The 15,546-nt window shown below is 37.5% G+C and overlaps 1 protein-coding gene across 1 annotated transcript; it reads right to left on the bottom strand.

Annotated features, from left to right (window-relative positions):
- Window positions 1–9,739: 9,739 nt before the first annotated feature.
- Window positions 9,740–11,950, bottom strand: noto (notochord homeobox). Its single transcript, XM_038279510.1, has 3 exons — window positions 11,496–11,950; window positions 11,223–11,410; window positions 9,740–10,131 (listed from the first exon to the last, which is right to left on the bottom strand). The coding sequence occupies exons 1-3, from the start codon at window positions 11,869–11,871 to the stop codon at window positions 9,925–9,927; spliced, it is 771 nt and encodes a 256-aa protein (XP_038135438.1). The 5' UTR covers window positions 11,872–11,950; the 3' UTR covers window positions 9,740–9,924.
- Between the last annotated feature and the right edge of the window lie 3,596 nt (window positions 11,951–15,546).

The raw sequence follows: 15,546 nt of genomic DNA, 5'->3' as shown, positions 1-15,546 counted from the left end.
GGTTAAAGGGTCCCAAGAAAGAAAAGACCACAGAGAAAGGTAGGTGCTGCCCTCTAGTGGAGCTTTATCAGACTTTATTACTACAAGAAATTATGGTTTATAGTAACTGTGCTATTGTTAGTTTCAATGAGTGTCTTTTAAACATGGTTGCATGTATACCGTTACTATGTATAAAGGTTGTACATTTTCCCCTAATCATGTACCGTAACATTTCTTATTTTTTAAACCATCAAAAGAATGATTGCAGTGTTTTTTTGTTTGTTTTTTATTTAAGATGTTTTATTCCTCTTTGTCAATTAGTCTACACCAAAAATTGATTTTTCCTGGCAGCAATAGTTTAGATGACTGGGCCATATTTGAGTGCAAATCTTCTGGTTTAAACACCAAAATAAATGTGGGGGAAAATTTATTACATTTTAGGTCCATTCTTGTACGAATGCAATGTGCAAAACAGGCCAGATCTTTTGCTGATATTTCATACTTAAGCTTTGTTGTCTGGGTGTGCAAATCACTTCAACGACTGAAGGTGGATGAAGTTTGTCCTGACCTTAAACTTACAGAAAACCTTTAGGACAAACTAAAGTGGAGAAATGAATTCTTGTTTTCTCATCTGAAACCCTCCAAAAACCTTAAACTGAATGTTTACCGAAGAGTTAGACTTGCTTTTGGTGGGAGTGAGGATCTATCAACAAATTGGACGCTAATGATAAGGAATAGTTAGAAATATCATTAAATCTCATATAGGCCTACATATTTAAGCAGTATTCATTTCCTCCTAATATTAATTTATTAGATTTTATGTTTTAAAATATTTAGAAAATAAATATTTTAAAAATATTTAGAAAATATTATTATGCCCAAATGTATCCATATTTTTCCATTTTAATACATTAATTGAAAATATGAATCAAATGATTAGTCACTCAGTACTTTAGAAGTTTTCTTACAGAATACTTTTTTTTTACTCTAAGTTCAGTTACTTCTTTGTTTGCTTCCTTTTACTTTAGATAAAACATGTGAAAATTGTGCTACATTACATTTTTTAACAGCTCTGTCCACCTCTAATGACCTCCAAGAGATTAGGCTACAAAAGAAAAAGGACTGCTGCCATCTAGTGGTCAACATAGCACATCACTCACAGTCGTGCAAACGGGGCTTCAGAAGGGCTGTCAGCTGAGTAATAGCGAGAAGCACATTTAAAAACGTCATTTAATATAATTAAACAACCTGATAAAATAAAATAAACATATTTAAGCTCTGAACGTCTAAGGTCGGTTGTTATTATTCGCTCATGTATTTAGAAAACGTTTTTTATAAATGTAATATCTGTGGGATCATTCCCAGCTCTTTGTTGAATCAAGGGGCCCTTCGGTCTGATGGGCTCCCCTCTTCATTAATAAACTAATTTGTCCCGCATTAGCGTTGTGTGCTCAGCTAATCTGTTCCACTTAAATACTTGGAAAATTTCACCCCGTTATAACGAGATGGGAAAAGTAGCAGGTCGCTGCGTTTGTGCCACCTGCGTGAGAAGTGGCGGCCCCCAGGAGCCACCTGCGCTGCGCTCCTCCTGATAAACAAACACCCCGCTTTTAACAGGGCCCGGCGAACAGGGGGTTGAGGGGATGTGATCTCTTAAATGTTGTTTGTTTAATACTTATTCTGTATTTTAAGAAATATATAAAACTTATCAAGTTAGGATTTTCTCCCTATAGTACTTGCTTGGCGCGTAAAGAGGCGCATTTCGGATGCGTCCAACGGTATTATGCGTTCATCCATGCAGTCCTCTTGGGCAGTGATGCTGCTGACGCTCCTCTCGTCTTTGTGCGGCTCTTTCGGGACCCAACAAAAGAACTGCATCCACTTCAAACGCTTGTAATGAAAGCTAATGACTATTAGATGGAGTAAAGTGGCCTTCACTCTGCAAATAAAATGCAAAAGGGATTTTCTATTTAGAACAATCACCTCCTTTGTGCAGTCCTCTCCCTGTTGGAGCAACAGGGTTGCTGCTCTCCATGAGAACTTTCACACCTCGCTGCAGCATTACAATGTGATTCCATCTGGATGATGGAACCACATGCAGTTTTACACACTTTCAGTCTGAAGCCAAAGAGGTTTGTTAGAACATGGGAGAACAAATTGAAGACAGAGGAACATGGAGGGCAGGTCAGGGATTGAAGGGGGAGATTTAGAGCAGAGTTAGTGAGACAACAATAATCTGAAGCCCCAACAATTATTTTTTTCTGTTGATTTAGCTCAAAATGTTTGGTAGGAAATAAAAGAAAGTGATAATATCGATATGAGATCATGACTTAACCAATATGTCCTGATAATATCTATATTACATTTTCCTAATATCCCTCACTATAACTATCAGATGGCCAAACTATTAGGTCTTTCCCCTCATCAGAGAGGCAGTCTGGGACAAGAAAGAAATTCTGTGGAGCCTTTTTTTTTTTTTTTTTTTTTTTTTTTGGTAACAAGTTCTCTGATGACTAAATTTTGAACAGTAGCATGCAGCATGTGTGGGATCTGCAGAGAAGATGTAACAACTTAGAAAGGACAGCAACACTCACAATTATGATTTAAGGTCATAATCAATGGCGTAAATATCGGCAAGCAAGGAATGCAGTTGCTTAGGGCCCTCGACCTCGGTCACTGACACCTGGTTGGCCCCCTACGCAATTGTGGACTAGGACGTTTCTTTGCAGATGTAATGGTGCGAAAAATTCCTCTTGAACCCACCTGATGCTTTGTTAACTGACCTTATTTATACCCAAAGACATGCCAGATGTCAACATGATGGTGAGCCGTTTAAAGACGACACCAATAGCAAAGCAGATAGTGCTACTTTAATTACTATGTTAATAACTGAGTTTAGTTCATTAGACGGTTGGTATAAAAGATAAGCTCGTATAATGTTTCAAACCGCAATAAAGATCATAAAAGAACGATGTATTTGAGTATTGTATTTTTTACATTTCGACTTGGAATTATGGGTAATCCAGAGCATAGATTAAAGCCATATCGGTTATGTACAATGTGTTAGCGACAATGGATACCAAAATGAGGTACTTAAGCGGAATCCAGAAAAGAATAAGCAAAGAAGAGCTTCTGGAAGAACAGAAAAAACTTCCCAAAATAAACACGTTCTTTCAAGAATATCCATGTCTAGTGAAAGTGAAGAATGATGAAGCCTGTATTTATGGGGCATGTTTCGGGTCGGTTGTCTACGGCGGCAGCAGTGTCTGTCAATGGGGGTAGGGTGGATGCGATGGGGTGGATGGGGTGTTGTACTTCATATGGGGTCCCCCTGATAATGTTGCTTACGGGCCTATTATTGTCGTTACGCCATTGGTCATAATTTATAGTTATTTGATATAAAGTCCTAATTATGAGATATTAAAGCATTGTTGTTAGATTCTTGATATCTACTGACTTTGAAAGTTAAAATTCTGACTTGAAATCTCATAATTACAACTTTATGAATCTAGAATACCACAACACTTTATTTCCTTCAAGTGGCAGGAATGGGCTTCCATAAGCTGACAGCGTTTTACAGAAAGGGAATAATTCCCTCAGTGTAAGTTCTAGGCAGAGATAGAAGAGTAGTAGCTGTTTCTCGGCCTGTGCGGGGAGCTAACCTGTGACTCCTCTGATGAGACCAGCAGCTCTAGAAACAAACCAAGGGGTAACAGTTGCCTTTCAGAAGCAGCTTCCCCTCAGACCCTGCCGGAACACAGCTGCCCCGGCGTGTTTCCAGCCGTTAAGGTGCCTCGTACTAATTGAGACAATGACCCCGATCCCCTCCCCGGGACTCTCTTAGGGTTTTTTCCCAGGATTCAGTCTGCTTCTGTCTGCTCCACAATGGGATTACTTTGAGCCGCAGAGAGAGAAGAGGAGGAAGGGGAGCCGTTTCGGTTCCTGGCTGAGGCTGATCGTGTCAGACAAAGCTTGCCATGGGTTCTTACTCAAATTCTTCTTCAGATGCACATTAGCCATAATCAGTGGACAATACTGGAGACCATGTCTTCTGCTGTGTGTGAAGCTTTACCTATAGACTATGGTGTTTTTTAATGGGGGTACAAAGCAAAATAACAAAAAAAGAAAAAAAAAGGGCAAACATTCATGCTTTGACATATAAGGTGAACCAATGAGCCATTCGCAGCTCTAGAAACCTGAAGCAAAAAGTACAACAGCTTGATTTTAAATCAGAAATAAAATAAACTATAAAAATAAAACAAAAATGAATTAGTTAAATCAGTTGCAGTTTATGTTTTAGTATCTATTATATTTCATGTATTAGTTTATTTTGTATTATCTATTCAGTAAATGGGCTATAACAGGAGCCATTGTTGGCCCTATAACCAACCATTGCTAGATTCAGCAGCTGTTTTCTACTTGCCAGACCTGATTTGACACAAATTTCTACTTCAGATTTTTTTCACATTTTGCAAATTGCTCCTGAATATTAGCGTTTTATTATTCTTTACCTTATAACCACAAACATGAATGTATTTTGTTTGGATTTTTATACAACAGACCCCCCTAAACAGCCAAATAACCATACAGCAAAAGGAAAAGGATCTAACTTTTTGAATTGTTTCAATATAAATACAGAAAGTTTGGCATTGATTCCTTTTCAGGCTCCTGTACTCTGCTACCTTAGATGTAATGCTAGAGCCTCAGAGGTTTGTTGGAGAACTTTAGTAAACCATGAAGACCAAGAAACCCAGCAAAGAGCTCAGAGAGAACACTGCAGAAATATTTAATAGGTTAGCTTATGAAAGAGTAGGAGTTTATAGGAACCATCGGCATATTTCATTGGAGGCAATTTGCCAACATTGTGATATATCATCTGTGTAACAGAAGTTGACATGAGCAACAGAAATTGGTCCACTCCAGTTAGAAGAGAAACTACAGGTGCATAAAAAGCAAGAGAGAGCAGAGAAGGAGCATGAACTGATGGTTTTGAACTATCACTATAGATATGCTGTTATAGGCCTTGACTGCTGGAGGACATAGGGACCCCTTTTTCATCATTCTGCTTCAATCTCTGTTCTAACACTCTGCAGAATTTGTTAGTTCAATCTCTAGCATCGTGCTCTCTCTGCTTTTTCTCATAGTAGCTTCATCTGGCCTGTTCCTGTTTGGCTTTGACTCCATCCTGGAGAGAAATATCAGCTGTGCTGCTGCCATCAACACCTTTGTCTATAGATGTTTGAGATCAGCCTTTTTTCAGTGTAGTCCTGTTTCCCTGACTGTGACTGGCTGGATGTGCTCTCTTGTCCTCTGATGTGGGAGTGGGCTTGGAGCTCGTCTTCCTGGCTGTGTGTTTCCTGGATGGGGCCGCCTGTGGAGCTCCTTAACAATTTAGTTTGTATCTTTGCTTATTTCTGTATCTCTGCTTCTGTCTCCTTGAACCCCAGTTGGCCTCAGCAGATGGCTGCTCACACAGAGCCTGTTTCTGTTGGAGGTTTCTTCCTGTTAAAAGGGAGATTTCCTTTCCACTGTCGCTATAAGCATGGTTGGTGTTAGGGATTGCCTTCAAGTTAATGAGTCGATGCAATCAACTGGTTTTCCTTAGATAAAAAACTTTTAATCAAAGATCATCTGGTTGAATTGTTTCTGTAAAATGCCATGTGTTGTGAATTGGCGTTATATGAATAAACTGAATATAGCTGAATAATTTACAGCATACTCCGCCTTCCACTATAGAACTGTGCACTACTTTATTCTGCTTTACTACATGAAAACTTTGAGGTTACTAGTTGCAATATGAATTATCTGATAATGTTTGACAACTTAATATAATTCAGAACTTTTCTTATTATCACAGTCCTCAATTTCCTGTATGAGTTCATTGTTTGCTGCAGTATAGCAGTGATTTGAGTTTTTTTTCCATTTAGTTTCACTTCTATTTCCATCCGAGATGGAAAGTTACCTGATTTCTAACCTGCATATACTGCAAAATCATCTGAAAATGATAAAACATTCTTAGAATAATAGTATTTCCCTTAATTGGAGCAGGAAAATAAGAAAATCTACCAATGAGAGGAGTATTTTGACCAGAAAAGGAAATAATTACATATTATTCATCTGAAATACATTAATGGAGATATTTTTTTAAATGTAAATCAACTTATTCCATTTGAAATCGTTTTTATTATTTTATTTATTTGATTTTTTTTCCTTAACCACCATCTCAAATCTTATATTTTCATCTTTTTCAGTGTAAAAAACTAGAGCTCCATAGTTTCCTTTTTTTGCTCCATCTCGTCAGTTGTAAAAGCTTTTTATTTTCCCATGGAGACCAACATTATGTTAGAAAATATTTTCCAGCACAAATGAATGATCCTATGTGTGATCAGCCCACTTTATTCAATAAGGTCTGCTTATCCACAGGATGCCAGTTTCAGGTTGACTGCCCCAATTAGCTGCTCTAATAGGACTCCCACATCTCCACTCCATCGTCTCTTCTCTTTTTATCCACCGTCTGCCAGGCAGAGCAGCAGCGTGAGCCCCTCTTCCACCTGGAGGAAACCCCAGTCTAAATAGAGCTGAGTGGACACCTGCCGGCGGTGGGTGGGCATATGGGAACCCTGTCTGCAGAGCAGCAGTGAGAACTGGCATGCTGACGATTTAAACAGATTAAGCAGCAAGACCTGGCTCTGCAGCTCTGAGACAGAGTGACCCCTACCACCCCAGGTTACAGATATCCCAACTAATCCCTGAGCTGATTATTTATTTGCTTAGCCGAAATCGGAGGGGAACCAGAGTCTGTCTCAGACTTTACAAGAGATCAAACCTGGGAGAAAATGTCTTCATCATCTTCACACTGGGCAGAGAGTGAGACAAGAGGGACAACAAGCAAATGTCAGAGGTCTCTGTGATCAGTCTCTCTTTGAGCAGCTCAGGGAATGAAGGGTGATTAATCGTGTTTGTCTGCACAAATGTTCACACATTGAAAGTTTTTATTCAGAAGTTTATATGTTGTATTTGCCCATTTTTTTCAACAACTGTTCTTTTTTCATTAGCCTACATACATTTCACAAAAATGTAGATTTACAAACCAAATTATACATAAAGGCCCCAATTAATATTTCTGGGCTAATGTTTATAAACTGTTTATGACCCTTAGAAGGTTTTCAATCCAATCCAATCCAATCCACTTTATTTATATAGCACGGTTTAGATAAACACATGGTTTCCAAAGTGCTGCACAAAAAGATAAAATAAATAAAAGTAAATAAAATAAAATAAAAGCACTGCCCGCACAGGATAAAAGTATGCATGTGTATACATAAAATCAACATTTGTACATAAAATCAACACTCTACATGGTGTTAAAAGCCAAAGAAAAGAGGTGGGTTTTAAGAAGAGTTTTAAAATGAGACAGAGAGGTGGCCTGTCTAATTTTTCAGAAAACCTTGTCTTTTTTCATAAAAAAAAAAAAAAAAAACTTCTCATCTGGATATTTGATCACCTCAGAAATTAGATCTCAAACTTGTTTAAATTGGTTGGCACAGACCAGGCTTTTATAGTGTGAATTGTGTTCCATTATTATTGCAAGCACAGAAAATGCTTGATTCACAAAAAATTTAAAACAATCCACTGGACTCGGTTTCCAAGTTTAAAGATGTTTCGCTTCACATCCAGGAAGCTTTTTTAATTCAAAATGTTAGGAATAGCGTTGAGTTTGAGGTTTTATACAGTAGCCCAACAAAGCCTTGTTTTTGTTTTGAAAACATGCAAATTGGAACAGACGAAGGAGCCCACCTATTTGTAATGGGGTCATTTGGCTTCTTTTGACGTTTAGCATCCTGGATGGGAAGCAAAACGTCTTCAAAGTCCAGTGGATTGTTTTTTTGGAATGACTATGACCTGTATGACTGAGAACCTTCACCAGCAACGGGTTTTGTTCATTGAAATTTGAAAAATATAAAATGCAATCCAGAAAGGAAAATTAAAGATGGTTGACCAAAAATATATATTTAAAGTAACTTCTGCTTTTTTTCTTTTTAGATATTATTTGTTTTTTTTTTATTCCTTTTTTATATTTTATTTTTGATAAAAAATACATTGTGCTGCAAGTTTTTCAATGTTTCATATTTTCATTTTTTTTTTCAGATTTATTGTCAAATCGGGTTTTACAATAGTATTCATTTGAAATAGAATTTTACAGATCAAATTTTCTTCACTTTAAGCCTACAAATGCTTGCTCTTGAACAGTAAAAATTTGGTTTTTGCTATGTTGCATGCAATAATAATGAGACAAAATTTACTCCATAGTATTTAAGGTTTGTCTGTTTTCCTGAATTCAAAGCCTCTCCAGAAGCCAAATGTTGGCTTTTGTTGTTATTCCCGAAGCCAGTTTGGATGTGTTTGGGTTCACTGTCCTGATGGAAGGTTCAGTTAGAAATTAGTGTCTACATTTCAACAATTGTACCCAAAGTAACAAAATGCAAAGAAATTATTGAAGTTTTTGATGAACTACTTAGCTAAGCTGACCATAAACTATATGATGCTCTTATCACTATATACGGCAAAGCCAGTTTAGTTTAATAATTAATACACCTTGAATGTCACAGACATACGCATGAAAAAACCAAATGACCTAAAATCTAATGATAAGTTGAGACAGATGTTTTTGCTACAGTGACCTAAGATATTTTTAAAAGAGAGGAGGGGAGGTCTTTAAATTAAAAGAAAGCTCAGCCACTATAAAGCATGGCGGTGCATCATGCCGGGGGCCTGTTTCTCTTCCACTTGCACTGATGCATACATTAAATTGAAGGAATAAAAAGAAAAGATAAAGGGCTGGTTTCAGATTCTCTAGCCTGACCTCCAATCCAAAACCCCAGGAAAACCAGAGCTCTCCAAAAGAAACAAACATAGCCTTAAAATGACGTAATATATACTGAGATCGTAAGTCAGCAAGGACACCTACCATGTAAAGTCAATGCTTCCAGTTCTATCTAAAAACCTCGGTCAAATAACCCACCGGAATTATACAACAAGCTTGTTGGTGGATAAAAAACATGGAATGTTTTATTCAATTAGCAAGGATTTATTGCATGTATAAACCTGAAACTGTGTAATTATGACTGATAATCCACCATAATTTCACTCTTTTTACAACCAAAACTTGCTGGTAAAATGATTTAGGCTTTGCGTCATGAATTTATTCCACCCCAAAGAACAAACAATTCAAATAAATCATTAAAATTATCAACTCATCTGTTGGGTTCAAAAAATGTGAGTTTATAGAGGACGAAATGATCAGACACAGACAGGGATTTGCAACAACAGCTTCTGCAGAAGGGAGAAGAACTGCTAGCTCACAACCAGCACCTTTTCTCCCTGCTCCCTTCACAGTAGAGCCTTTTATTAACAGATCACAACTGTCATAAGACAGAATGACCCTGTAATGACCTTCTGGCTGGAGGCAGGTCTTCAATGATTAATATGTACACACACTAATTGTCTTCAATAAACCTAACATCATCAACATTCACACCTAAAATGAGTTGATGCCTAATGTGAAGGGGATTTAACCTTTTATTTTGTATCCGATTTCTACCTTTTGCAGTTCTAATTTTTTTTATTTACATTAGAAATCTGAAATTTGGAAAAAAAGGCTATTTCATAATTCATTGAGGAGAATAAATGTGTAACTTCATGTTGATGTAAAGTGCAGAGGAGAAAGAAATGAACACACTGAAATGACTTTAAAATCCGAAAATATATTTAAAAAATATGTCAGATATAAAGCAGTACATGATATGATCGCATTTCCAAAGAAATACATGTAGAAAATTAAATATATAAGAATAAATCTATTAAATAGTCATATTTGGAGACGGTTGTCTCTTCTTTCTCAGCACTATGTACAGTAAAGTCTTTGTAGAAGTCCCACTGAAACGGTCAGCAGTGATCCACTGAGTCATCTGATACATCAACATCTATATCTGAGTCAGAGAAATCCTCTTCTTCATCGCCTTCATCCCCGTGGCCCTGAGATCCAGGGCTCTTTGGCGGAGCAGCCAGACCCAGTTTGGCCAGTTTGGCCTGCTGCTGCTCCAGACTCTGTTTGCGCCACTTGATGCGTCTGTTCTGGAACCAGACTTTAACCTGGAAAAAGACGGGAATTAAGAAGAGTTTTAATGTTTTTAATGATCCAACCCTGCAGACTGATTATAAATAACTGTTTAATAAACAAATAATAATTAACTGGAGTATGCAGACTTTATAAAACACAATTTGCTGAAGTAATTCAAAGCAACAATTAAGTAGGAAGAAATCTACATTTTTTTGCATTTAATAAGAGAAACCTTTTTAGAAAAGCTCAATGCAGATCTGACGTGGTTCACTTTGTTCATATTCTTAAAACAAAAATATTCCAGTTTAACTGCTTTTCTCTTTGATTATTAATCATTTTATCAAAAGAAGAGTAAATTAATTGATTAATAAAGTAATCATCATCTTTGTGGGTTTTAAAATGAACTATTACAGTTATCACAGACATTCGATCAGAATAAAGGATATCAGTTTGTAAATGTTATGTTTGATGAAGTTTAAATGTTAACATTTTAATTTTAGAATTTAACTGAATTGTTTAGCAAATACCAATGAAACCAAATGGATGTTGATCCATTTCAGATCAGTTAATAACACGTTTCTCTGCTTTCAAACACTTAAGGAACATTTTTACTCATAATGAAACTTGAAGCAGGAATATAACTCCAACTTTGAGTAGTTTAGCTTCAGGACTAAAGCTAAATTTAAGCTTCCTAATAAAACTGAGCTTTGGTTCATGAGATTTTAATTAAACAAATTCTTTAATCTTTGTGCAACACTTATATCGAATGAATTTGATATCAAATAATCTCTTGGTATGTTTTAGGAGATAGTGCTGATTTGATTCCAATGCGATTATTCTAATGTTTGCAAAGGTTTTAATGTTAGATTAATTAATAATATGTTATTAAAAGTCAACATTAAAAAATCTAACCAATTGTCAGTATTTTAGAATAGAATATAATAGAATATAATAGAAAATCCCTTTATTGTATCACAATGGGGGAAATTATGAACTTGTATTGAACTGGAGTAAAGATCTTTAAAGTTAACTAGTTTTCTTCAGTGGGTACATTTTTATATTTCTGCTCGTTACTGACTCGTTTCCATTTTTCTAGCTGCTTTCATGCTGCTTCTCTTCTCACCTGAGCTTCCGTGAGCTGCAGAGCTGAAGCCAGCAGAAACCTCTCGGATCCCACCATGTACTGCTGCCGAGCGAACTCCTTCTCCAGCCTGGAGAGCTGCTCGCTGGTGAAGCTGGTGCGCATCCGTTTCGACTTGCCGCCTTTGATCTTGAACTGATGGAGCCCTGCGTTGACTTTGGACGCGGCAGCTGTGAAAAGAAAGAAGAAATATTTTACTGACACTGCAGCGCGAAAGTGTGAGCGCCACCGAGGAGATGCTGCTCCAGATGTTACCTTGTGCGTAAAATCCGCCCCGACAGGATGGTGCGTAGGTGAAAGGTGGGTAACAGTACACCGAGTATCCAGGCTGCGGGTGAATACTGGGCTGCAACTGGTTCGGAGAATAGAGGTAAGGCGCTGAAGGAATCGGTAAAGCAGATAGAGGTAGAGTTGGCGCAGCTGGCTGGTATTTTATCCCAAAATGAACCGGACTGCTCCGATCCCTGGGTGTTTGATCCGGTTTGGCGAGCAGAGCCTCGATGGTGAAGGATTTGCCGCTGGGGGCCTTCGTTGCCGGAGCGCAGCGGTTCCCGTTGCTCTGAGCGCAAGGCGATGCGTAATTACGCACCAAGTATCCGCAAGTCTCCACTGGTCTATTTGGCTTCTGCATCTTTATTTGTTTCCTCCGGTCTGTCTCTGATGTCACTCCAAGCTAAACTCCAACCGAAAGTGAATGACTGACCCTCCGAAGTGGTCCAATTTATACCCTGGCACAGGGAGGTGTCCCCCGTCCCCCCTCCTATTGAGCCTTTGTCTTTCTAAGGAACACATGAGATGAGAGGGACCAACATCCCTGCAACGCATCCAATTAATTGGTGGAGTTGTACAAGCTGAGATTGTCAAACATCCTTAACCCCTTTGAATAACAAAGCGTTTGAAGAGCGCTTTTGGGGGGGTGGGGATGGGGGGGGCTGAAAGAGATTTACTGCGTAACAAATTCTTGCATGGGTCTTAAATCCAAATGTAATCATTACCGCTGGTAAGGCCTTGATGTTCCCCAATCACCTTATTTGGTGACCTGTAGATGCTTTACGCACCAGGAGCTGCTCATGTTCCAGGTTGGTTTAGAAATGATCGACCTGGAAATGTTTCATCTGTCTTGCCAAAGTGTCCGTTTTAGCAGCAGACTGACTGAATGCCTGTTATAATCGAGGCGTCAGATTCAGCGGGTGTGGTGGGGTCACCCCACGGATCCACTAATCCCACTTCACTACATTAATCCACTGGTTGATCCATCCCTTCCTTTGAGGAGGGGGCTGTTAAGATCCGAGCAGTGGTTCTGTTATTTATTTGATTGTATTCAACAATAAAAGATAAATGAAAGATAAGGGTGGATAATATGGTGAATTAGGACTTTCCTTTAAGGAGGTGATAGTTTTCTTCCACCATCCGCAGCGAGTCTCTCTCTCTCTTTTAACTGGGATTACTTCCAGCTCTGCAAACTTTGCAAGCTCATTTCCATCATTTGGAAGTGACAGAGAGCGTCTCAGAGCTTTAAGTAACTGTTAAAACGCATTTAAACACAGCTCATTCTCTTTGACCTCAGTTCCTTTTATTTATTCTGTCCAGATGACACTTGAATGTCTAATGAAGAGGACAAACACAGACGCTCTCCACCGGAGCTCCTGTGATGCGCCCAGTACCGGACCACCCACCCCAGGAGCGCTGTTTACCGACCCATATCTCCCTCAGTTCACAAAGCAGCTTGAAACAGAGCTGCTCTTCTATAAATGGCAGAACTACAGACGTTTGTTGGTCAAATAAGGTTTAATCAGCTTATTTAATTCCTAATTATTCAACTGTTGCCTTGACACAAATATAGGCCTATATAAAAAAGAAAAACTGTCAAAAAACAAACAAACTGATATACTATAGTTACTATATTTGGTTAATAAAAAGAGATCAACTAATTAACCAATAAAATCCTTGTAACAGTTTGATTTCAATCTATTTGCGCAGATTTTAATCTCTTTTTCCAAAAAATCAACAAAATATGTCCTGTTTCTTACAAATTTTACTTCTAAATATATTGTCAGGCTTCAAATATGCTGTTTTGATTGACTTGTGCTGATAAAACTGGTTTAAGAGTGTTAGAATATTTAATGATGATGATCAGTATCCCTGAGTAGAAATCATGAGGTTTAACACCTGCGAGGCACTTAAATTAATTCAGCATAATTTATTAAGAAATATTCACACTCAGGTTTTAATCAATCAAACAAATTCATTAGGTTTTAAGCATTTAAAGAAAAATTTTAAAATGGGCTAAATATAAACATTTTGTTTAAGAAAAACGTGGTCAATATTTCTAGGAAATGAAAATATGCCTTATTTAGGGATCATTTTTAAATATATCTAATCAATGAACAAGTTAAAATTCATTACGGCACTAAACATCTTTCAAATCTGCATGGCATTAACAGAATAATACTAATAAGCAAAGTGTTTATTTCATTTAGAAAATGTTTAAATATATTCATTTATAATTGTTATGCATTAAATGCTGGATGAAAAAAAAAATCAGTACCACTACTACCAAATGGTTGATAGATTTATCCCATTAGGTCGGATCAGTTACCATTAGCATGATAACAGGCCAATATTTAACATCAGGAAAACAACATTTTGCATTTCTATGATTAATTATGGGGACTTTTACATTATGTCTAATAGGATGTGCAAATACATCTACTTTGAGAAATCAGCTTTGTCTTTTGTTTTTGATTTCAGTGAAGCTTGTTGCTGTCCCCTGTAAAGAAAGGGCTTTCAGTTGCTGCTGCAGTTTGGTGCTCTTGTGTATTGGAGCCAGACAAGGAATACACGCAGCATTGTCCCAGAGTACCTTCCTTTCATAGTCATGCTTGAGAGGAGGCATAAAGCTAAAGGATGCTCACTAATGGCTCAGTGGGCTATCTTCTTCCAAACAAGGCTCTCACCTTCAGCTTCAAAATCTCCATCAGCAATTTGGGTTCCTGCATGTTGAACTGAGACACTTTTTACATCATCATTGTTGTGGTTTACATACAAATAAATAAATGAAAAATAATATTTAAAAAAATCCATAATAATGCTTCATAACAGTTATACAAATACAAATCTGACAGGTGCGTTTGGATCAACTCAGTTTGAATGCAATAAAAAATCGTCCATATATCCATGTGTAACAATCTTCTTTTTTATCTTGTTTTGAGATTGACATATGAATTAAAACTGGTTCTCTTAGATTATTAATCTAACAGAACAGGAGAGTGTTGGCGTGTTCCTGTGCTTGTGCTCTGAGAAGGTTGCAAGCATCCGCTTCGATCACCACAGCCTCCACTCTGGATTCCTTAGCAAAACCCTTAACCCCACACTGCTCCCCGGGGGCCACACAATGGCAGCCCAAAATGCAGAGAGTGAATTTCCCCATTGTGGGACAATAAAGGGATTCACATTTACTTTTTTTTTTTTTGGAAAATTAAACTCACAAAAAGTGCAATAATCTGCAGTAAGACAGTTGCACTTGATAAGACTTCTTGCATTTAGGATATATAGATTCCTCTGAACCCAACGAGGTGCCTTTCCCCTAATCCCACAATGATGTAATTTAGACAATTATGATTTATGCTATATAGTTTCAAATGCTTTCAGTAAATCAATAAACTCTCCCACTCCTTTCTTTCATTTGCAGCTGTAACAGATTTGTATCAATTCAATAAATGATAAACACATCGATATTTGTGATCTAAATATATAGTGTTTTCCGTTAAATCATTTATGCTTCTCTAAGAAAATACTCAATTTATGTGTGAACCACGGTGACATGAGTCTGTAGTTACATTCATGTTTCCCCCTATTTTTGAAAAGATGGATTACTTCAGCAACGCTAATTTGTTCTGGAAAGCACACAATGTGTAAAGAAAGATTAAAAATGAAGATCAGCGTTTTAACACTGCAGTCCATAATTGTCATATCTAGTCTAAGAGATGCAGAGATCCGCAGTTCGGGTGGGATTATCTCTTGACAACAAATATAAGGTTGTTTAGATAATACTATTTAGCTTTGGCAGCAAGGCAACCCTTGTTGAAATAAAACCATAATAAGTTACTTTGACAAAGGGAGCATGTGGAAACCATATTTCTCATTCCAACAGACTAAAAGGTTTTTACCCTTAAACAAAATTTTATGAGAGGGACAAAAACAACAACATGGTGAAGCACAGTGGTTGCAGTATCATGCTGCCTGGATGTTTTCTTTTTTTCAGATTTGCTGGACAGAGCTTAAGGCTTCAAAAGACTTGGGGGAG

The sequence above is a fragment of the Cyprinodon tularosa genome, unplaced genomic scaffold, assembly GCF_016077235.1.
Source record: "Cyprinodon tularosa strain WSP-4 unplaced genomic scaffold, ASM1607723v1 ctg150, whole genome shotgun sequence".
NCBI classification, from domain to species: Eukaryota; Metazoa; Chordata; class Actinopteri; order Cyprinodontiformes; family Cyprinodontidae; genus Cyprinodon; species Cyprinodon tularosa.
The sequence above is the reverse complement of the archived record's forward strand: the minus strand, read 5'-3'. Positions and strand labels throughout refer to the sequence as shown.

Bases quoted from the DNA above. Each gene is read 5' to 3' on its own strand.
- noto (XM_038279510.1), bottom strand. From the start codon at position 11,871: ATGCAGAAGCCAAATAGACCAGTGGAGACTTGCGGATACTTGGTGCGT. The intron at 11,411-11,495 runs GTAACATCTGGA...TTCTTTTCACAG, and splicing joins GGGCGGATTTTACGCACAAG to CTGCCGCGTCCAAAGTCAAC. The intron at 10,132-11,222 runs GTGAGAAGAGAA...GTCTTTTTCCAG, and splicing joins TGCAGCTCACGGAAGCTCAG to GTTAAAGTCTGGTTCCAGAA.